General features: G+C 32.4%; 1 protein-coding gene across 1 annotated transcript in view; it reads left to right on the forward strand.

The window, feature by feature from the left end:
* Positions 1–25,273, forward strand: part of Col24a1 (collagen type XXIV alpha 1 chain) — a 367,698-nt gene that overhangs the window by 22,915 nt on the left and 319,510 nt on the right. Inside the window, exons 4-7 of the mRNA XM_076862570.1 lie at positions 9,592–9,645; positions 12,107–12,160; positions 15,090–15,143; positions 18,236–18,289. Of these exons, the coding sequence (XP_076718685.1) occupies positions 9,592–9,645; positions 12,107–12,160; positions 15,090–15,143; positions 18,236–18,289 (216 nt within the window). The remainder of the gene's footprint in view (positions 1–9,591; positions 9,646–12,106; positions 12,161–15,089; positions 15,144–18,235; positions 18,290–25,273) is intronic.

The raw sequence follows: 25,273 nt of genomic DNA on the forward strand, positions 1-25,273 counted from the left end.
GTGCTTTTGAGATCTTATTTTTTAAAAAAATCATTGTCTATATTGGTGTCTTGAAGTGTTTTCCTATATTTTCTTCTAGGAATTTCCCAGCTCCAGTCCTACATTTAGGTGTTTGATTCATTTTTAGTTGATAGTTGTATATGGTAAGATGTAGGGGGTTATTTTGTTGTTCTGCATGTGTAAGTCCACCTTTCCTAGCACCATTTAATGGAGAGGCTATTCTTTCTCCCATGTATATTTGTGGTGCCTCTGTAAAAAATCATTGACTAAAGATTATTTCTGGATTCCCTTCTTCTCTATTGGTATATGCATTGTTTTTTCTGTCAGTACCATGCTGTCTTGGTTATTACATTCCTGTAGTATGCCTTGAGATAAGGTATCATGATGCTTCTAGCTTTGTTTTTTTCCTCCAGAATGCTTTGGCTATAGTTTTATATGAATTGGGGTATTGTTTTTTTTCTATTTATGTGAAAAATACCATTGGTATTTCAATGGGGATTATATTAAATATGCAATTTGCTTTAGGTAGTATAGAAATATTAATTCTTCCATCCATAAGTGTGGGAGGTTTTTCCACATTAAAAAAAGAATTTTTATTAGTACATTTTAGTTTTACATTATGTCACTTTGACATATGCATTCATGCATGGAAAATTATTTGCTCCATTTTAATCTCCAGTACTTCCACTTTCCTTCCTCTTCTCTCTCCCACTGTTCCCCTTCTTCTAATCTACTTGTCTGCCTTCTGTTTATTTATTACTTTTAAAACTGATGTTTTTTAGGTAGAGTTCAATGTGATATATTCATATATGTACATAGCATAACTTGGTCAATTTCATTCTGCCATTCTTCCTTTTTCCTGTTCTTCCTTTTCCCCCCTCAATCCCTTTCTTCTACTCCACTGATCTCTCTTCTGTTTTCAGGGGTACACCACCTTTCTTTCCCCTCCCTTATTTCACTCTAGTGTCCATATATGAGAGAAAAAAATTGATCTTTGATTTTTTGGGTCTGGTTTATTTCACTTGGCATAATGTTTTCCAGTTCCATCTATTTACCAAAAAATGTCATAATTTCCTTCTCCTTTACAGTTGAGTAAAACTACACTGTGCATACATATACCGTATTTTCTTTATCCATTAATCTGTTGAAGGGCACCTAAGTTGGTTCCATAGGTTGGCTTTTTGAATTGTGTTGCTATTAACGTTGATGTGTCTGTATCACTACAGTATGTTGAATTTAATTCTTTTGAATAAACATCAAGGAGTGGGATATCTGGGTCATATGGTGGTTCCATTCCTAGTCTTTTGAGGAGTGTTCATACTGTTTTCCAAGGTAGTTATACAAGTTCAGTCCTACCAACAGTGTATGAGTGTACTTTTCCCCATTTCCCTGATGGCATTTTCTCCTCCTTTTTTAAAAAAATTATTATTGTTACTTTTATTATTTTGTTTGTTTTGGTACCAGGAATTGAACTCATGGGTGTTCAACCCCTGAGCAACATCCCTGGCCCTTTTTATATTTTTGTTTTGAGACAGGGTCTCCCTAAATTGCTTAGGGCTTTGCTAATTTGCTGAAGCTGGCTTTGAACTTGCTATTCTCCTGCATGAGCCTTCTAAGAGTCACTGGAATTACAGGCATGTACCACTATGCCCAGCTATTATTTGTATTTTTGATGCTTGGCATTCTAACCAGAAATCTCAGTGTAGTTTAGATTTGCATTCAAATCAAATCAAATTTGTTCCTAGGGGTTGTTTAACATTTTTCCATATATTTGTTAGCCATCTATATTTCTTCTTTTGAGAAGTATCTCTTTAGTTAATTTGCCCATTTATTGATTGGGTCTTTTTTTTAAGTGTTTTTTTTTGTTGTTGTTTTTTTAGTTCTTTTTATGTTCTAGATTAATCCCCTGCAGGAAGAATAGCTGGCAACGATTTTCTCCAATTCTTTAGTTTTTCTCTTCATGCTCTTGTTACCTTTGCTGTGCAGAAACTTTGTAATTTGATGCTGTCCCACTTATTTACCTTGGTTTTATTTCTTGAACTTTAAGAACCTTGTTAAGGAGGTAAGTGCCTGAACCAATATGTTAGGGGTGTTGAGCCTATGTTTTCTTCTATCAGTTGCAAACTTTGTAGTTTAATTCCTAGGTCTTTAGTCCTCTTAAGAGTTGACTTTTGTGCAGGGTGAAATATAGGGATAAAATTTCATTCTTCTACATATGAATATTCAGTTTTCCCAGAAACATTTTAAAATTTATTATTAGTTAAACATGATAATAGAATGCATTTTGACATATTATACATATATGGAGTATAACTTCCCATTCTCTAGTTGTACTTGATGTGGAATTACACATTGGTCATGTATTCATATATGCATATAGGAAAGTAATTTCCAATTCATTCTATTATCCTTCCTATTCCCATTCCCCATCCCTTCTTTTCATTCCCCTCTGTCTAATCCAAAGTACTTCTGTTCTTCCCTACCCACCCCACTATTGTAATTTATGCATCTACATATCAGAGAGAACATTTGCCTTGGTTTTTGGGATTGGCTTATTTCACTTATGTTGATAGTCTCCAGTTCCATCTATATACTGGCAGTTACATAAGTTCATTTTTCTTTATGGCTGAATAGTATTCATTGTGTATATATACCATATTTTTTTAATCCCCATTCATCTGTTGAAGGGTACCTAGGCCGGTTCCATAGTTTAGCTCTTGTGAATTGAGCTGCTATTAAACATTGATGTGGCTCTTTCACTGTAGTGTGCTGATTTTAAGTCTTTTGGGTATACAACCAAGAGTAAAGTAACTGGGTCAAATAAATGGTGGTTCCATTCCAAGTTTTCTGAGGAATCTCCATACTGCTTTCCATAGTGGTTGCATCAATTTGCAGTCCTACCAGCAATGTATAAATGTACTTTTCCCCCACATCCTCACCAACATTTATTGTTGCCTGTATTCTTGATAATTGCCATTCTGACTGCAGTGAGATGAAATCTCAGTGTAGTTTTGATTTGCATTTCTCTGATTGCTAGAGATGTTGAACATTTTTTCATGTATTTGTTGACTGATTGTATTTCTTCTGTGAATCATCTATTCAGTTCTTTTGCCCATTGATTGATTGGGTTATTTGTGATTTTTTGGTGTTAAGTTTTTTGAGTTCTTTATATATCCTGGAGAGTAATGCTCAGAGGTTCAGCACCATTTTTTTTAAAGACTGTCTTTTCTCCAGTGTATGTTTTTAGCATCTTTGTCAAGCATCAGTGACTATATCTATGTGGGTTGTCTCTGTGTCTACTATTCTGTTCCATTGATCTTCATATTTATTTTGATTTCCAGTACCGTGTTATTTTTCTTACTATAATTTTGTAGTATAATTTCAGTTCATGTATTGTGACACCTCCATCATTGCTCTTCTTGTTTGATCTTTCCAATTTTTAGTGTCTTCTTCAATTTTGTTCATCAATATTTTTGTATTTTCATTATAGAGTTAATTTGCTTTCCATGTTAAATTTATTCCAAGCTATTTTTATAGCTTTTACTAATGGGACTGCTTTCTCTAATTTTCAGCAAGTTCATTACTGGGCTATAAAAATGCTCCTAATTTTTGTATGTTGATTTTGTATACTATAACTTCACTGAATTCATTCTAATAGCCTTTTGATAGAGTCTTTAGGTTTTTCTCTTTGAAGAATCATGTCATATGAAAATATGGACAATTTGGCTTCCTTCTCTCCTATTTGGATACCTTTTATTTTTCTCTTTTGCCAAATTGCTCTGGTTACACACCATGTATTCATACTATGTTAAATAAGAGTGATGAAAATGAATTGTTCTTACTGACCTTAGAAGAAATAATTTCATCTTTATCCCATTCAATATAATTTTGGCCATCAGTTTGCCTTCTATAGGCTTTATTATGTGGAAGTGTGTTCTTTCTGTACCTAATATGTTATTAGTTTTTATCATGAAGGGATGCTGCATTTTATTGCATGATTTTTCTGAATCTTTTGAGATGCCTGTATGATTTTCATTCTTCATTTCTGTTGATGTGATATATTACATTATATGTTGAATCATCCTTGTATTCTTGGGGTAAGTCTCATTAATCATGGTGTATTTTGATATGTGATTGGATTCATTTTATAAGTGCTTTGTGACAATTTTTGCATTTATGTTCATCAGGATATTGGTCTGTGGTTTTGCTTTTTGTTCTTTCATTTTGATATTAGGATAATGCTGATCTCAGTTTAGAAGAGTTCTTTTTTCCCTTGAAATTACACATTAAATCTTGTTACTCGTTGAGGTGTTTGTTTTTTGTCTTCGTGGTCCAATTTTGTTAGATTATGTGTGTCCACAAATACATCAATTCCTTCTAGGTTTTCCAATTTGTTTATGTGGGACTATCATAATAGTCCCTAGTAATCCTTTGTATTTCTGTGGCATCAGTTATAATTTTTCCTATTGTTTCATTATCTTTGAGGTTGATTAAACCTATTAAGTTATGTATCTATTTTTTCCTTGGACTTTTTTCATCTGAAAATTATTTTTATATTATATCCTCAAATATTTTTTCTATATTTGTCATGCAATGTGCATATTTGTGATTATATTTATTATCATCTGTATAATCATACCATCATGATTGCTCTTTTTCATTTCATTCTGTGTGAATTCATTTAGACTATATCCATATTCCTTTACTGATTTTCAATTTTATTTAACCAGCTTTTGATATAATTTTCATCTATAATGGTTTGTCTTTTGCTCTTTCATAGCTTTCTTAAGCATGTCTGGTTAACTTTCATAATTATTTGTTCTTTTTATCCTTTTTTGAAGGTGAACTTTTAAAATATTTTGTAACTCATCTTTGAAATATCTTTTTGTAGAGGAATATCACATTGAAATTCTTTTAAAATATAATGAACTATATGATTGAATTCTTTCTGTTACATGAAATAATTTCTCTGCTGGTGAATGGTTTTCTTCTATTTTAAATTTATGTTCATATCCTTCTATTTCTCCCCTTCTCATAATATCTATGTGTAGGTCCCACAGTGATTAATTTATGGTTATTACATTTTTTCAAATAAAGGTAACTATAATCTGGGTTGTTTCAGAATAATACAGAGAGAGACCAAGGCAAGTAGAATAGTACATAGAATCAAACAGATTTTACTGCCTTAAACACCACTGTACTATATTTTTTATGTCTTCTTCTCAGGGCATGTACCTTCTCATTTTCCATGTATCATTTGTTTTGTACCTTATGTACCACAGACTCTCTGAGAAGAGATATTATGATTTATGTTTTTCTTGTCTTTTACCACCTTTCAAGACCAGAAATCCCTTAGGTTGGATTTGGTTGTAGATCATAAAATTGATAGGTTCTTCTTCTTCAGTTATATCTTCCCTGGTCTTGATTCTTTGGAACTAAATCCTTACTGGATAATGAATTATTTCTCCCATGGCTTGCCCATTCCCTTAAATGTCATCATTATAATCAAAGGATTGTTGCAATGGATTTTTAATTCTGATAAACTTTTAGAACTATCTGTAGTCTGTACAAGGTATAGAGTCTGAGGAGGGTTTTTTTTTTTTTAAATAATCTTTTCATGTCGTTCATAATACAAAGTTTCTTAGTATTTGACAAATAATCCTTGTATTTTGTGGATCATGGTTGTGGTCCTTTCTGTTTCATTTGCAATGCTGTTTTCTTTCTTTGGTGCTTTTTATTTTCAGTTGATTTTGAGGAAAGGAGTATAGTTTGAAAAATGTTCATACTCTTCCATCATTTACCCAAATTCTCTAGTGATCTTTTAAAAACACAGTTCACATCACCTAATTTATCTACTTCAGTTTTCAGAGGCAGAGAATTGAAGCATTTACAATGAACTAAAAACTCAGTACTTGGGCTGGGGATGTGGCTCAAGTGGTAGCGCGCTCGCCTGGCATGCATGCGGCCCGGGTTCGGTTCTCAGCACCACGTACAAACAAATATGTTGTGTCCGCTGATAACTAAAAAATAAATATTAAAAAATTCTCTCTCTCTCTCTCTCTAAAAAAAAAAAAACAAAAACTTAAAAAAAAAATACTCAGTACTTGACCCACAAAGGCAAATATGATATGGTCCCTCCTTATCTCTGCAACATCATTGTGTTCTACTTTCCCCCTTACCCTACTAGTTTTCTTCTAGTTCTTCAGTAAAAGAATGATATTTTTATTTTATTTATGCTCTCTTTCATTTATTCTTATTTTCTGGAATTTTATTTTCTCCCTGTTTCTAATTCCTATTCATCTTTTAGGTTTATCTAAACATTTCCTCAGAGAAGCCTTCTCTGATATTACAGTATAAATTAGGTCCACTATGTTCATCTCCATCTTGGTTGCCTGTTCTTTTCCTTTATATAATGGAGTAAAATCTGTAGTAATATGTTTATCTGATAATGTGTGTCTTTTAATCTAGACTGTAACTTCAGGAGGGCTTGGAACTTTATAATATTTACTAAATGAATGAATGAATTTTAAAAGAAATAATAGATGCAGAACTTTGAAAATTACCTGACCAGGGATTACTCACTCTTAAAAGTGCTGTTCTATTGAATACATTTGCCCTACCACATGTGTTAATATACAAGTAACATTTATTGAGTGCTTGCTATGCTCCATGCCTACCTTTAAAAAAGTTAACTGCATTACAGTTTACTGGTTACCTCCTATATACCCAGACACAGTGACAGTTATTTTATAATCAACACCTTCAAAACTCACAATAATCCTAAAAAGTAGATTTTTATAATCAATATGTTAAAAATGAGAAACTTTGGGTTATAAAGGGTAATTGACCTATTCAAGGTCATTCAGCTAGTAAATATTTGAAACATGATTTAAATTTAGATTGGATGTTGAAAAGCCATTCCTTTTCCTTTTTAGTCAAGTGTGCTTTCTCTAACAAACACTGTGAAAGATTTTATAGAAAAATTTTAAAAAATTCTATAAAATTATATTGTTAATTTCTACCAAATGTCTATTAATAATCTATTATCAAAGACTTGTAAATACAAAATTATAAAGTTGTGAAAATTGGTTTTTATTTAGTGCTTATTAAACAATTCAAATATTTTAATTATGACATAAAACATGCCTATTTTCCCCTCAGTACTTAAATACATCTTAGTTCATTTGGCCTCTGCAACAAAAATACTATAAACTTGGGGACTTGTAAACAACAGAAATTTATCCTTTATAGTTCTAGTGACTATGAAGTCCAAGATGAAGGTGTTGGCAGATTTGATATCTGGTGAGGGTCTGCTTTTGGTTCACAGATAGCATCTTTTCACTGTGTCCTCAAATGGTGGAAGGAACAAATGAACCCCACTGGGCCTTTATAATGAGATACTTCCTACATATGCAGTTATAAATCTACCTTACACTAAATGTAGTATTTAGTTCATTCATGAAGGCCCCACCCATATTACTTAGTCATCTTCCTAGGCCCCTTCAGATACCATAAGTTTTTGGTTAGGATTTCAATATATGAATTTTGAGTAGACCCAAACACTCAAGTCATAGTATATTGTAATATTAACTATCTTCTCAATGTGAATGGAATAGTATTTTCTTTTGTCACAAAGCAGTATGACAGGGTGCTAAACCAAACTAGAAATTTTTTTAAATATATTTTTAGTTCCAATATCTCCTTCTTAGTCAAATATTTGGGGGGAATTAAATTCAGATCAACAGCTGCTAATTTTTTATTATAACACCAAAACCAGAACTAATTTGAAAAAAATTTTTTTCTTGATAGTTTATGAAAACATTTTTATTTATTTATTTATTTATTTTTCATCTTCCATACATTTGATTCAAATGAGTTATGCATTTCCATTTTTACCCCAAATACGGATTGTAGAATCACATCAGTTACACATTCACAATGTTTACATAATACCATATTAGTGACTGTTGTATTCTGCTGACTTTCCTATCCCCTACTATCCCCCCTCCCCTCCCCTCTCATCTTCCCTCTCTACCTCATCTGTTGTTGTTCCCTTCTCTCCCTTTCCCCCCCTTTCCCCTCACAACCTTGTATATGTGATTTCCTATAAAAATGAGGGTTTCCTTCCGTTTCCATGCATGAAAACATTTTTTTAATGGAAGCTAATGATACAATAATGGCTATGAAAACATTTGAATAGCTCAGGAAGAATGCCCTCAGATTAGGTTTGAATAGAAATAGTACTCCTCTCTCAATATCAGGAAATACATGAAACATTTTATTGTTAGGTGGTAGGAGAAGAAAAAATAAAAGAAAAAATGGGCAATTTGAAATATATAATGAATATCAGAAGACAAATTGAAGTTTTGAGGAATAGTTAATAGCAAGAAGAAAAAAAATGAAAAAAATGCTATATAGCTATCTTTTTTCAACATAACTCACTCATTCCTCCCTTGATTTTTTAGTCAAAATGACTCCCATCAATCTGTCTTCCCTGTTCTCTTTTCAAACTCAATGTAATCTCGGGTGTACCTGTCCTTGATACAGACACAAACTATATGAACTTAAATTTTATAGGTTAAAAATGTCATATGTTGGCAATTACATGACTTAAGCTAGAGTCATCTCTTTATTTTATGAGAATTAGAATAGAAACATAGACGTTTGAAATGAGGTGCATTAGGTTACACTGCTTATTAGTGATGAGGTTAGTATTTCATCTTTGATGCATCTAATTTAAAACCTTTACTATTTTTACTGCAATAAATGAAATATGTGTATGCTCTAAAAACACCAAAAACAATGTCACATCAAGCAGTGCTTGATAACAATTAAATGAATGAACAGATAAATGAATTCATGTTCAATTTTATCACAAATGAACATGTGTTCTTCTATAGTTGATTGCTAAATATAAAAGACAACACAGAGTGCCATTTGAGAAAGTTAAGGAATAGTTTCCTATTTCTTATTTTTAAAGTAACATTTAAAGAACTCAAAACACTTGTAACAGCTTATCAGGTTTTGCTTCCATGCTTTGTTTTATAAGTCATTTAACTTTATTAGAGACCCCCTGGTGTGCTACATTTAATATAAGGCAGATTTATAAATGCATATGCAGGAAGGATCTCATTATAACAGGTTAACACATTACATAGGTCCTTAATGCAGTTCTTTTAAAAGAACATAAAATGGCCAGTGCTTTCATTTTTCAATGCAAATCCTCTTTTGAAATGTGCTTGAAAAAACCTGTAGTCATTGGTCTTCAAATCCTAAATTGAATTTCTCCTTCCGTAATAAAAGTAAATTTAGGTAAAAATTACCCACAAAACTACTACTTATGGTCTCAGTAAAAACCATATATAGTGGCTATAACCATAAGTCATGGACTTCCTGCTGCCATTTCTGGCCAGATTAAAGAGGACACTTGAATTTCAATTCACCCCTGCTGATTTGGGTAAGGGCATTAATGTTACTTTAAAATCATCAGCATCAGGGAACTAGGGACAGAAAAGAAAAAAAAAGTTACTCTGAAGTGGAAACAGATGTGTCTGCTAGTCATGTCTAATGCCTTGATATTTGTTTTCCAAGGGTCCACCTGGTCCAGCAGGTATACCAGGTCCCTCAGGAAAGAGAGGCCCACGGGTGAGTAGATGAGCTTCATTTCCCAATGCTGTTAGGATTAGTAATTTACCCATATGTTTTTTCTAGTATTGTACAATATGTACTTGCTCTGGAAACTTGCCTGGATTTTCCAACTTAGCTCTACCTTTGCCAATTCAAAAGAAGTTTAAGAACACATGCAGCCTTGTTTATTTGAGTGTAAATAGCCAGGCAAAGAATTCTCTGTGAAGATATCCAAGAAAGATCTTAAAATTTGTAGACTGGTGACCATTCTGTTGCTATTTGTAACATTTATTCTTAGTTATATAGTGATCTCAGTAGTCTAAGATGAGGTTCATTTAGAAAATGAAGAGATTTGGGCTGCCTTAAAATAGTGCATTCCTGGATTACACAGTGGAAAATACTGGGGCTATTGACTAGAAAAAAAATCGCCTTCAGTAAAAAAGCTGCCTTGCAGATCAGCAGTAGTTTCTCACATTACACAGGTTCAACAAAAGATTTATTGCTATGTTAGAATTAGTTTCTTCAAGCTAACAAAATAAATGTGGATTTTTTTACTAAATAATATTTTTTCAATGATCTAGAAAAATAATTGTGTTGTAAAGACAAATGCAAATGTCTTTTATATAATATACTTTCATTTTTATCCTGATTATTTATTACATAAATAATTATAAAGAAAAATAACCTTAAAATATTACTCTAAGTTTTGCATGTTCATACCAAACTCTTGTGCCTAAGATAAATTCTCACTGGACTCTAGCTGCTGTACAGCATTTTCTCAATTTCTCCATAGTTAATGACCTATCACATTCATCCAATGTCCCTCTAAACCTTGCATATTCTCCTTTAGCACTGGAACAATTCCCATCGTCCTAACACTCTGTGAGGAGACTTTGGATCCTACTTTTCTGAGGACCTGGGACCTTCTTTGTACTAATTTTATTCCCTCTCCACTACTAAGACTATTATGCTCCCAAGAGGATGAACTTCAGGTTCTGGATCTCCATCTATTTTCACAATACACTACTTTGCTTCCCCAAATTCCTTTTTTCTCCCTTCTGTCAAGTCATTTACTTAAAAAATGTATGCTTTTTCAAAAGGCTAGTTATTTCAATTGTGTTCTTAATTTCATCCCCTTCAATCAATTACCTAACTTGAAGGTTGAAACTTCACCTTTTTTTTCCTCTAAGTTTTTTTCCTATTTGGCAATAACTAATACGTTATCCCTCTTTTGAAAATCCTAAACTTTCATTGAAATTAATTTTTCCTAAAATATTGTCCTTCCTAACAGTTGCATTACTGAGCTTTGTGAAATAATAGTTCATACCTGTTACACGTACTTCTACATCAACAATTCATTCATTACTCCCCATACTTTTCCCCCATGTACTTCATTAAAATTTAATTTTCAAAGGTTATCAATGAAACATCATGAAATCAAATCTATTTCTTCAGTTTTCATATTGTTAGACATATTTTCAATATTTACACTGCTGATACCTCTTTCTGAAATAGTTTTATTAATAAGAATTGAAGAGGCTACTAAACATACTATTAACTATAAGTTTGGCTAAAGAGAACAGAGGTGAAGTACAAAACCCAAGTAAGTATGGGAACCTGGAGATTTGGAGGCTTTTAGGAGATAATTCTCAGTTCCTCTACTTATTGGTTATGTAAGTGTCCTCATTTGTAAATGGGAATAAAAATGACTACCTTGCAGGATTGTTACAGGGATTAGTAATGAGAAATATAAATCATGAATATAGTTCCTGGCACATATAGGTACTCAGTAAATAAAATCAATTTTTAAGTTCAGATCATATTATTTTATCATTAAAGTATAATCAAATTGACAAATATTCATCTAGTACCTAACATGTTAGACACTATACTAGTAATAAAAAAATGAGTCTCTTTTTAAAATATTTATAATCCTATAACTAAATACCATGTCATTAAACAGTCAAAATACAATAAAATATTTAAATAACAGATTAGAGAAGTAAAAGAGACGTACCAGGGCATTATATAGTTAATTGATAAATGAATTATACATTCAATAATTTTTATAGAAGTTAGTAGGATAAATAATTTTATTCTGGTGTGGCTAGAATTTTTAAATGAGGTAGGATATCAATTGAGACATGAAGAATGATTTAGGTTGGTATGAATTCTGAATTTCTCAAATTCAGAAAAGGATAGCACATATTGAGAGGAGTAACTAAACAACTGCACTTTGTTAGACTTCTTACTTTCCATAGCCTTTAAAAGTGCTAAGCAATATGCTGTGGCTGGATTTAGGCGTGGCAAATAAAGGAGATAAAACATATTTTAAAAATTTACTCATATAATGTTAAAATATTTTGAAAAAATATTATTAATTTGATTAGATTGTATTATTTAATGTTTATTTGAATAAGCACTGAAATTTATATCTGTATTTATTTGTAAGAATAAACAGATCTTTTCACATTTACAGGGCATGCCAGGACCACATGGAAATCCTGGGTTACCTGGATTACCAGGTCCAAAGGTGAGTGATTATTAATGATGATAAATGATGTTCATATGATTTTTCAGGCAGAAAATACGCACACACACATTTGGTAAATGGTGTGATAAGTCAGAGAATCAGACTGCCAGAATAATTGTAAATTTAGGAATAAAATGATAAAATCTAAGGAGAAAAATAGAAGAGCTCCCCTAAAACCTAGATTAGACTCCCTTTAATTCTTGGATGATCTGACCTGTATCGGCATGAGGGATACCCCAAGAAGCTTCACAGAAAGCAACAAGTGATTGAAAGTTTGAAATAATTAAATTAACTTTAGCCAATAATCACAACAAGGAAAACATTTTAGAGACATGACAAATGCCTTGGTAAACCTTCTCACTGACATTCAGGAAGGGCCACATGTTATCTAAATTCTTTATCCTTGGACTAATGGACTCACACTAAGAGCAAAACTGAAAGAAGCCCCTCCTAAAAAAATTACAAAACCTATTTTTCAAAGGTGATATTTCAGGATTTAACTGCCTAAAAAACCAGAAAAAATCCAAAGGAGATAAGAAAATCTAAAATTTCTTCAACATATCACATCTGATACATAGTATACAATCAAAAATTTCTAGCCATAAAAGAGAAATCTGATTTGAGGTTTAAAAAATGGCCAATAGAAACATATCTCAAGAGAACCCAAATGTTAAAATTAGCAGTTGAATATTTTATATTGACTATTATAAATATTTTCAAGGAAAAGATGGTCATAATGAGTGAGCAGATATAAATCAGCAAATTAAAACTATGTAAAAAAATCAATTATAAAAAAATTAACATGGTATTTATAAGTAAAAACATTGGTCACAAAGGATTTTATTATACTTAAACTTCTCAAGGACTATAATTTCTTAAATCCTTTAAAAAGTATTTGGAAATTATTGCCTCAAATTAACTCACTTGATTCTGTAATAAAGATTATAATATATCACAACCAATAAATAAGATTTAGCCTTTTTAGACTTCATTCTCTTTATCTGCAAAAGGGAATTTATTAAATAAGCTCTGATATCTTATAAATTTTAAACTTGCTACTTTTTTTTGAGATGGTTTCTCATCATGTTGCCTAGGCTGGTCTTGAACTTCTGTTTCAGCCTCCTGACTGCTAGGACTACAGGTGCTCTCACTGCAATGCCTATGTTACTACCTTTTAAAAAATATTTTTGATGAAGAATTGAATTTGTAACATTAAAATATAACCAAAATAATTTCTGAGGTCAATAATCTTGAAATCAATGATCTAAAATAGTAGCCTTTAGTGGTGGAAGTGGTAATAGCTATGGAAGGAAAGAGATCAACCTCAAAGACAACTTTTGTTTCAAAATTTTTCTTTGATTATATAACACAGGGCTCTTTGACAAATTTCTGCTTTGTTTATATATTTATAATCTGTACAATGAAAAAAATGTGAAATATTCAAAACTTTTCTTTTTATCTTTCTTCTATCATTCGTCAGCTTAAATGACATTTAAAAGCATCTTTGAATATGTGAAAGAAGATACCTTTTCTATTTCCTTTAAAGTAAATAATTTTTAGAACTATCTAGGAATGTAGAATTATTTATTCTCAGTTAATAAGGATATCAGAATTTGAATTGTGAAGAATCTCTACTATCCCTTTACTTTGTGAGGTGTGATAAATAGTTAAACTTTCTTTGCTACTATGCATCTGTCTTTGTTTTGGGTTGCAATATCAGAATATCTTAGACTGGATAATTTATGAAGAAAACAAGTTTACTATAGTAAATGATTCTAGAGGCTGGGAAGTCCAAGCTCTCAGCATTAACATCTGTTTGACTTCTGGTGAGGAAATTTTGGCAGAAGAGTAAGTACATGTGAAAGGGATTAGGAGACAAAGGAAAACTACTTTATAACATCTTGATTGTAATAATTAATGTAGTTATGCTGAGAGAAAGAGAGCTCACTCTAGAGAGATGGCACTGTTCTATTCATGAGGTCTTCACCCCCCATTCCCCAAATACCTCCCAGTAGGCCCCACTTCCCAAATCTGTTGAATTTATGATTAAGCCTCACCATGAATTTTGGTGGGGACAAACCATATTAAAACCATGGCAGCATCATAAGAAAGATTGTTTTAATATTGTGTCAAAAAACTTTGGCTGAAACTTAATGTCATGTTTCTTTGAAATGTAAAAGATTAAGATTTCCAGACTATGTAAAGTATCTATTTTTTGGAACAGAATGAAAGAATTTCTCATTTCTATTTTCTTTATCATGAAGGTGATGGATGCATTTTCATTGCAAAATTTTGGCAAATACTCAAACAAATTTTAGGATTACTATAAGAAATTTTCCTTTTCTAAAGTAACCAGTCTCCCAATGCTAAAATAGAAATGATAACTCAGTGGGTCACAAAAATGAAAGAGATAATACAACCTTTACCTAGATTTTCTGAGGAAAAATGTTTCAATAGTAATATCACTTTATTTTTTTTATATTTTAAAAATCAATTCTCTCTAGAGGATTTTTAGCAATCTTCTCAGCTCTCAGCATTTAAAAATAAGATTAATAAAACTATACATTAAAAAGGTAGCCAGACACATTAGTATACACCTGTAATCACATTACTCAACAGGCTGAGGCAGGAGGATTTCAAGCTTGAGGCCAGCCTCAACTTAGTGAGAACCTGTCTCAAAACAAAAACAAATTTAGAAAAGGACTGGGAGTATAGTTCAATGGTAGAGCACTTGCCTAGATGTGCAAGATCCTGGGTTCCAACTCCTAGTACTGCCAAAAAAGTAAATAATCCATGACTACCTCAATTTGAAATAATTTCACTTAACACCATATGATGTATATAGAATCCGATGATAGGTAACTGAATATATGTATTATACTATATATTATTCAGATTTCTACAAGTGTTTTGTAACTGTTTTATCTAGGGCCCCAAAGGAGATCCTGGATTTTCCCCAGGTCAAGCTGTTTCTGGAGAAAAGGTAATTATTTGTCCATGAAATAGAATCGTAGTAAAATGTTTTGGTTATTTAAAAATCATATTTATCTTCTTAAGATGTAGATTTTATTGTATCAGAGAAGACAGCATAAAAACATTGGATTTTAATGAAGGAAGAAATATTTGAAGAATTAAGTAAATTATGTCCCATCAGTTTAACTTACCAATTTAAATCTTACCATTAATTTTATTTAGTGCCCTCTGGGGCTACCATTGTGCTACCTACCAATTAGGGGTGCATGGGATAAAAGAATTAGAGTAGGATGTGGTCTTAACCTCAAAAATTTTGCAGTTAGTACACATGAACACGATAATACATAATTCCAATGCCATTTTATATTTTTAAGAATATTTTCACATACTTTATTCTGTAAGTACCATAGTAATTCCCTGTGTAATAAACAGTCATCATTATCTTATTTTCTATTTGAGAAAACAGAATTAATAGATTTTAAGTGGCTCATCACATGGATAGCAAGCAACAGTTAATGATATGTCCAAATTTTCTGATTTCTTATCTAGGCTGCTTTTCATATTACCATAATACTCATGAAATACAAACAGTAATGTTCTAAAGTAAACAGCAACACAGTCTTTATTGGGAAAAGGATGCTGTTTTGCAGTTAGAGTAAATACAAGTGGAGTCTTTAGGAGAACATTTGGGAAGTTTTATTTAGACTAGTACTTGGTACATGTGATATAATTATAGGATGTTTTTGTTTATGTGGCATATATTCACAAACTTTAAAAATCCCTAAGTAATTCTGGGCTGAAATTTGATCTTCAATTGGCCTTCAGAAACTGTAGTCAACTTTAAAAATAAATCACATCTTAATAGTGGACTCTAAAGATAAATACTCCAATCCTCTACAAGTAAATCCTCAAAAACTTTTAAATCTAAAATTTTAGGAATTTTATTACTATGATGGAACTGAGTTTATTAAGTCTAAGTAACAGAAAGGGACTGAAAGTTTATTACTAGCAATGGTATTTTCATTGATCTCTTCATTACTACAAGAAAAAACATCTTGCAATCTGAGAAAGAAATATAAATATCTACTTTTTAAAATATCTAAATATAGTGCATTTACTTTCTTTTTAAAATTTAGAAATTAAAGGCCCACTGTGTTTTGGTGACTGCTTTAAATAAAGCCTCCAGATTAAATGTAAACATTCCTATCAAATACTTGATTTTATCTTTCTTTGTGGTTTCTCTGTACAAAATATAAGGTGGTTCAGTATGGAAATTGAGAATTTTTTAACCTTTTGAGTTATACACAAGTTGGAGTTAATTCTACATAAAATAAATGTAATTAGATATAAAATTTAATAGCAGTTTGTCATTAAGCTGTAAGTAGAATCCAACCTTTATAACTGAGAAATGTATTTCTAAAACGGTAAAATTTTAATGCAGTCTCTTAGGAATTGTATTAATATGAAATTGGGTTCATATATATTGAGGAAACAGATTAGTAACACCCATCAACCTGAATATCAATAAAATCAAACTTATATTGGTAGAAATAAAGGGGTATTGGATAATTATATTTTAATTATTTGTCCATTTTTGCAATAAAGTTATTGTGAACAATCAAACAATAGAAGTAAGGATCAGGCTCATCCTTTACCATGTAACTCCTCTAAGTAACATCTATAATAAATTATACACAAGTTTTTAAGCTCTTTGAGACCTCAAGGGCATGTATACATAGTTTTTAGGTGGTGTGGTTGTTCCTTTTCCATAAGACAAGTGAGAAGCAGCATTAGAATGGGAAAGCACCCTGTTGTTAATAAGAAACATTCTTTTCTCTTTTGATTGTTTAATTTTACGACATAATAAACAGACTGAACAGAACATACAGTTGTTTTGGGGTTTCCTTAAGATTATTCTCTCAATACTCATTTATTTATTTGGTGGTTGGGTTTGAACTCAGGGCCTCACACATGTTAAGCACCTGGGGCTCACCCTCAGCACTCTCGGCCTTATTTTTCCCTCTTCAAATACATTTTCTTTCTACCTGCTTAATAAATCCGTTGCAATGTGAAAAGAGAAAGTGGGTGGGGTTTTTTTTTTTGTTTGTTTGTTTTTATAAAGCGTACCTTAAACAAACTAGCTCAAGATTATCCATGTTTTTTATCTCTGAATTCTCCCAAACTTTTTTTTTTTTTTTTTTTTTTTGTGGTACCGGAGATTGGACTCATAAGTCCTCAACCACCGAGCCACATCCCCAGCCCTTTTCTGTATTTTATAGACACAGAACCTCACTAAGTTCCTTAGTGTTTCAATAAATTGCTGAGGTTGTCTTTGAACTCGCCATTCTCCTGCCTCAGCCTCCCAAGCTGCTGAGATTATAGGCGTGGGCCACCACCTGGGCCTCTCCCAAACTCTTTTTGGCGCACAGCTTCCTGTGAAAGACAGGAACCTCACCTGTCTCCTTCAAAATCATTCTTGTCTCCTTTCTCCCTCAAAACAGGCTGGCAGGTCCTTCTCCAAGTGCTAGGAAGGTGGGTTTTATTGGTGAAGTTTATTCTGGTCAAGTTGTGTCTGTCACAGCAAAACAGAGCTGCCTCCCAATAAACATTGTCGGTAGTGATTCCCCAGGGGCCGATCTGAACAGCCCACACTACAGTAGCCCCGCCCCCCAAGCGGAAGCGGAAGTAAGCCTCCTTAGGTGCCTGCTGTGAACCCAGTTGGCTTTCTACACACCTCTAGGTGTGTTTGAGGTCTTCAACGAAAAAAAAGAAATCGGTTTACAAAGTATTGTAGAAGTTTTAAGAAAAATGCCTTCAGATTTTTTTTTTTTTTAATGATGGAAATTTTAGGAGTGAGGGCATTTCTAGAGAAAGGAACAACAGAGAAAAAGGAGCAAAGGCATAGAGGTGGGAAATACAATCCAGTTGTTATACGCTCAAGAGGTAAGGGAACCTCAGAAAAGGATTGAGAAATGAGGTAAAACTTGAGCATGATGGTGAAGATTAGAAGTGAATGTCATAAGGTCTTGATGTACAAGATTAAAGAGAGTTTTAATTTCCTGTTTTCTTTCATGACATTAAATCCCCATGTTTTGTTTATAGGGTGATAAAGGCCTTTCTGGATTAATAGGACCCCCTGGTTTGCAAGGTGAAAAGGTAAGAGGTAGTTTTACTTTGACATAATTGGATGTCAGATGGATCCTGGAGCTTTTCAACTACTACTATCTTTGAAAAGTCAAGGCTCCTCGTTGGAGATTAAGATGCACACACACAGATAGCAGTGACAAAGATGAAGCACTTTATTGCAAGCTGCTGCCAGCTTATATAGGGAAATGAAAGTCAGTTATCCTAAAACAGGAACCCCCTGGGACCAATCACAGTAACAGTCAGGTCATCATCTGAGGTGAATGGGATTCATGGGGGTCAGGAGCTGTTCACAAGCTCAGATGGGTGAAAAATTTTTAAAACAACCTGTTATTCGCCCATTGGCAATTTGCCCCTCGCCATGTTACATTCATGGACCCATTATTAGAAAAACCCAAGGAATCCTCAGGGAAACTCCCAACAATCTTATTTTGAGGTTAAGCTTAAAACCAGTGTTAGCAGTGTGAAAGAGAAAGTAGGTGGTTTTTTGTTTGTTTTTATAAATTGTACCTTAAATACACTAGCTCAAGATTATCCCTGTTTTTATCTGTGCTTTCTCCCAAGCTCTTTTTTTTTTTTTCCTTGGTACTGGGGATTGAACTCAGAAGCACTCAACAATGGAGCCACATTCCCACCCCTTTTCTGTATTTTATAGACACAAGTTCTCTCTAAGCTGCTTAATGCTTTGCTAAATTAGTGAGGCTGTCTTTGAACTCACAATCCTCCTGCCTCAGCCTCCTAAGCTGTGGCGATTACAGATGTTTTAAGGAAATGCCTTAAAATTGCTGTACTTATTTAGGAAAATGATGCCTACAGAAAAACAACATCTTAGGCTATAAAAGACCCTTCAGCTAATTATGGATATAAAATTCACATGCAAAAATTTCTGAATATTAGATTATTAGAATATTAACCCCCCCAGTATATTAGGGCAATGACTACTTTTGAAACTTTGAAGTCACCTTATACTTTATACATAACCAAACTGTGGTTGAGGTTTAGTTGCTTATTTGTATTACATATGGATGTTTAAGAGTTCTCATTTCAGTGAGAAATAATAATCTTTGCCATGATATATATGCAAATGTGAGGTTTGAAGGGTAGAATGGAAGTGAGTACTAGAAATAGCTAGGGAAAAAAGAGTAGTCATATGCATATGACTTGGCTTTCTCTGAGACAGAAAGGAATATTAACACAGCTGCTATAATTATTTTATCAAAGGTGTTATGGAGTTTACTGGAGTAACACAAGTGTAAATTTTCCTTTATCTATGCTGCATTATTTTCCCAGAGACAGAATTGTTAGTTTTCAGTAGGGAATGAAGAAGACAAAAATTTCTTCCTAAGGTATTAAGGGCCCCAAAATGTTGTAGAGCAGTATTTGCCTTGCTGTGGATATCTAAATAGGTATAATAGTAGGGTTGTTATATTAATGTATTAAATTTTCTACTTGGGAGATTTAGGTTGCAGGCAGTATTCAGGTTATGATTGCTCTATTCAAATCCCATCTGCCATTTTCGAGGTCCCTTAGCCGTGGGAAGGTTATTTATCCTCCCTACACCTTTTTTTTCCTCATCTGTAGAATGTTGATGTAATATTACCCACTTTATTGTGAGTTTTGGGGAAAAGGGAATGAGATAATAACTTAGTTGACGAAGGGTCAAAGAATCAGTCCTTAGTAAATGTAAATTTATCTAGTTTTGTAAAGAATCTTGACCTCTTGCTTTTCTTTATAACATCTGTTAAGGGACTAAATTGTAAAATGATAAAAAGGTTTTGTTCTCACAGGAATATTTTCTCTTCAGTGACTGAACTGTTATTTCTATGGCCTTTATCATAGTCTTCATTTCAGATAGTAGTTAGAATATGCTAACTCGAGGTTGTTAGTTGCCCCCATGGAGACGTGAAACTGCAGAGTGATCATTTATAACATAATTTGTCTTAATATTTCATCATTAATCTGTTCATTTAATGCTCCTTAGTGTACCTCTGACTACTAATGTATCTGTTAGGAACTGTACTGCCATATTGAATCAAACAAAGATCTTGTAATATACAATGATCTCAATTGTTTTACTTAATATTAAATATATAGTTACTGCATCCTGCATAGTGATACTATATATAATATAAGAATATACTAGTCTTTAAATTCTGCAATTTAGTGATATCTGTGGCTCATGAAGTTAGCAATTCAGAAAGGAAAAAAAAACTAAGTAAATGTTGAGCAGTTTTAGTGTAGAAGAGTAAACAACATGCTACCTCTGGGAAGAAATATTATTGATAGGCACAAGAAAAAAAAAGGTAATCATTTTAACTTTGATGATATACCTACTTAAAGCAGTAGTAATACTTAACCATAATTTGAATTTGAAGGTTGCCTTTCGAAGACCTATGTGTATATTAACATGACCCATTGGTGTTTTAAAATGTTAAAAAAGAATATATTATTTGTACTGTTTCAAGTCAATTAACAGCATTATTTTAAACAAAAGGCCATGAATTTAATATATTTCACAAATTTATTTTTCTCTTGTATTACTTTTTAAACCTTTCAAATCTGACATTTTTTGTTGTTAACAAATAGAAAAAGGCACTGCAGAAGCCAGAGATCTTGATAAATTATCAGTTAGCAGCTGTTATAGAATTTTCTTTAGAGAAGGCTTTGTACAAAGTATTATAAACTAAATTACTTATTGATAAATGAAATATCCATAGTGTACTATGGTTTAAAAGTTGTTCAGAGTGATATTGAAATATTTCAAATGATTTTATAATGTTTCTGGGAATGTTTTTTTCTTTACATCTGATAATGGAAAGTATACCTACATAATATTTTTTGGAAAACAAATATTGCTAGGAAAAGACTACATCTTTACCTAGCAGGCTTGTACATGTTACTTTGAGTGTACAGTAGAAATGCATTCAAAAGGATCTTTTATATTGTTCTTGTGGTTTTTGTGAAAGGAGAAAGACATTGTTGGGTAGAATGTTTAGGTAAGTTATAAGCTTTTTTTTTTAAATTTAGTAAGCTAATTTGTTGCATTTTTATAACACTTAATTTATAGAGTTATTTCCTGTAAATGGGATCCATGCTAGAATAATGGCTCATTCTACCTTTACCCTAGATACTCCTATTACTTAATCCTTGCAGTTCTTACCCCCAAAGTGCTAGATGTTCTTGAGATTAAGAACTTAAGTTCTTTATTTTGTAATTTAAAAAACTGAGATAAGTCCAGAAAGGTTAAGAGAATTGCTCAGGGTCATTTAGAGAGTTTACAGCAGGATCATGAGAGAAAATATTGATACTGATCTGTGCTTTTAGCTATGTATTTGGGGTACAATATGAGAAATAAATAGGTATGTGTGTTTTGATAAATATGAGGTAATTATATATTTTTATCTGTTAAACTATTTTATGGAATTATGGTTAAGTATTACTACTAATACTAAAAGTGGCTGTTTAAATTATATCTGATGTTCTGGTTTGCTGAGTACTGTTTTAATGTTTAAAACAACCCACTGAAACAGATACTGTGTTCAATATGTCATAAAGCAGTTACTTGACATGTACATGGATTAAAAGGCGACACAACTATTCATTGGCAGTTCTAGAATGCAAATCCAGGCCTGATAGACTCATAATGACTGTGCTTTTAATAGTTTTGAATATTGTTTTCTATTAATTCATTAAAGTCAATGTTTATTATTTATTGGTTTTTCAGTATTTCTATTTCTAGCATATATACAAGAGGAAGCAAAATACTGTTTTGCTCGAAAGCCAAGGAATAAATATAGTTTTGGATGATAGATAGTTATGACTTCACTATTTTTTTCCCTCTGGAAATATCTGGAAATATTAAAATTCTTTAATATAGACAAAACTCAAGTAATCTTTAAAGCTAAAATGTAAGAATGTTGTGTATATCACACCAACAAGTCATAAAACCTGTTGAGATAAACAGATTGTAATGTAAAAATAGTTTTGAAAAATACAAGTACTGTTGAGGTTTCAGCAGCAGTATTTTCTTCACTCTTCAGTAGATTCTTTTGACTTGCTTTTTTCTTTTCCTTCTTTTAACCCACCCTCCCAATCCCATTTTTTAAAACCAGTATTAACATCTTTTTAACAATCTAAATGTTTGCCTCTGGTTTTATTGCCTCAACTTAGCCATATTCATATAACACTTATTTTCCTAGGAACTAAAGTATATTTTCACTTCCCACTAAGTGTCTAAAGTTTTTGCCAAAAGGCAGACAAATTGGATCCAGAGTACATGCTGGGTTGGATAGAAGACAAGAATTATAATTTTGAACTTGGATTCAAGATGATTTTTTAAATTCATTTTTATCCGATCAATTGCTAAAATTGGAAGCCTACTCTTTCAAACTTTAAGAACATTAGCGATGTAATCAACTGAAACAGTTTTTTATATTCAAGAAGATGAGCCAAGTATAAGCAGTTAAGCACATCTTAGCATTAAGGTCTAACTCAGAGCAATTGTGAAATATGATGAAAGCAGATTTTTATAAATGTATAATATTTTTTTCTGAATATCAAAAGCCCTATTATTTAATGATAATTAAAAATCATTGTGAATTCTTATTTTATTTTGATAGAATGAATTCAGTTATTTTTTAAAAAGTATTTCCATTATATAGAAAGTACACAGAAAATATCTGTATAAGGTTGGAAAAGAAAACCCCTGAATGCATGAAGTAGAATGCATTGTGATTTATCAGTTATGCAAAAAATATGCAGCTTTTTATACATTATTTAAAGCAAGAACAGTACTAACAAGCTGTAACAATACTGCATGTCAATGAGAACAATAACAGAAAAAAAATCAGAGTTGGCATAAAATCAGTGCATGAAGAGAAAAGTATGGAAATTTCTGCTGTTCCATTGCTAACTCTATAGATCATGTCTCACTGGCCCATTTTTCTTGTAAAAATCTGCAGAGCTATGTTTTATTTTGGCTTGGTTCCCAGTCCAAGTGTTGTACTGAAGGAGTAATACAAAAGCTGCTGTTTAGGGACTTTGTTTCTACTATTCCCATCTCCTCTGCAATCTGCCATTCCCACTAATGGCAGGGGAAGCTGAGAACAAGACAACACAGTACTGACTTCGCCACCAGGCAAGCCAGTGATTTCCAAAGTGGTGTATTTGTGGGACTTTGAAAATGTTCCTGTGCCCAAAGATATTTCCCTCAGTCTGGCTCATGTGATTGAAATTCCAACATTAGCAATAAATTCATTTGGCTGAAAGTATTTTGGTTTCCAGAAATCTTTTAAAAACTCCAGAATAAACTGTGATCTGTCATTGAGCATCATTTTGAGAATTTATCTAGCATACTATTTTTCTTTTTTTAAAATATTTATTGAGTTGCAGATGAACACATAGTATCTTTATTTTTTTAATGCGGTGCTGAGGATTGAACCCAGTGCCTCACACATGCGAGGCAAGTGCTTTACCACTGGGCTAAAGCCCCAGCCCAATAACATAGTATTTTTCTATACAATAGCTAGTTAAAGGGACAAAAGGGTTAATGGTATGAAAGTAAAAGTTGAATACCACTTAAAAGAAGTTATTGGTCAATGTTGTTAGGATTTGGGGACAAAGGTTGGAAAAAGTCTGTTGTGTGCTTGAAGGAAGTATATTTTAAGAAAGAGATGTTGACAGAAAGATGTTTGTTTTGTATTCATCCTGCAATTTAAGTTTCTTCAGGTTTTCCACCATCTAGGATCATTCTTTTATTTAATGTTTTGAAAATAATTAAAATCCATATCCTTAGGACTTTAGGAAATATACTTAACCCAAGAAATGCTTACATTCTCATGGTTATTGATTTTGATCTCATTCTGATTCTTGCTTAGGAATATTTTGATCAACTGTGATCTTCCTGTCTTGTTATTATTTTTCAATTTTAGGTTTGTCTGATAATTTTGGTCAAAACTCACAGACCTTTGTTTTATTCCTTGAGGCATGCTGACATGAGTACACTAATATTTGACAAACTTTGCTAAAGACTTGTAATTACCTAATCTGTAAACTAAGTTATTCCATTACAGAGAAAGAACCTGTAATGTTGACTTTCAGACAACAGTGCAGTAGCAGTGGCTAAAGAGAAATCTATCTGATGTAGGAGATACACTCTAAGTTGTTAAGTTCAAGGACTGTAGTGCATTCACTGTGCTATCTCAGTCCAGTGTCTGGTACATGGCAAGAACATATTATCATGTAGTCGAGAGATGCTAAGAGTTTTAAGAAGGGAGTGCTAGGGGTAAATTCTCTACTCCCCAGAATTTCTTGGACATTTTTGTGGATTCTAGGGAGGAATGCTATTACCTTTCTCTTCCTGTTTTTCCTCCCATCTTTTGTGATGCTTTTACCTTACTAAAACTTTGAAACTTGAAAGTTAGAAGAAGGAAGCCCATGACAAAAAGGAAGGATGATAATGCAGAGGTTATCTTGTGCTGTTGAGAATGCTTTCACATATGTAGAAAATGTCTTTATGAATATAAATAATTTCAATTTAGTAGGGGAGAAAGAAGATTGTTAAAAAGTGTAAACCATTAGTGTATAAATTTCACAGCATGGATATGATAAGGACATTACCAATATATATACAAATAATTCGCACTTTACATGATTTCAATATATTCAGATTTTAGTTACCAAAGTTTAATTAAATAGTACCAGCTCCCTGGAACATTACCATAATATTTTATTTTTCTTTCCCTTTTTTTAAAAATTTGTTCTAATTAGTTATACATGACAGTAGAATACATTTTGACACATTGTGCACAAATGGAGCATAACTTCTCCTTCTTCTGGCTGTACATGGTGCAGAGTCACACCAGTAGCATGATTATATGTTTATATATATATATAAATAATGTCCATCTAAATCCACTGTCCTTCCCATTCCTATACTCCCATCCCTACCCTGACTCTCCTCTGCACAATCCAAAGTTCCTTAATTCTTCCCTATCA

This window comes from Callospermophilus lateralis, chromosome 7, assembly GCF_048772815.1.
Source record: "Callospermophilus lateralis isolate mCalLat2 chromosome 7, mCalLat2.hap1, whole genome shotgun sequence".
Classification (NCBI taxonomy): Eukaryota; Metazoa; Chordata; class Mammalia; order Rodentia; family Sciuridae; genus Callospermophilus; species Callospermophilus lateralis.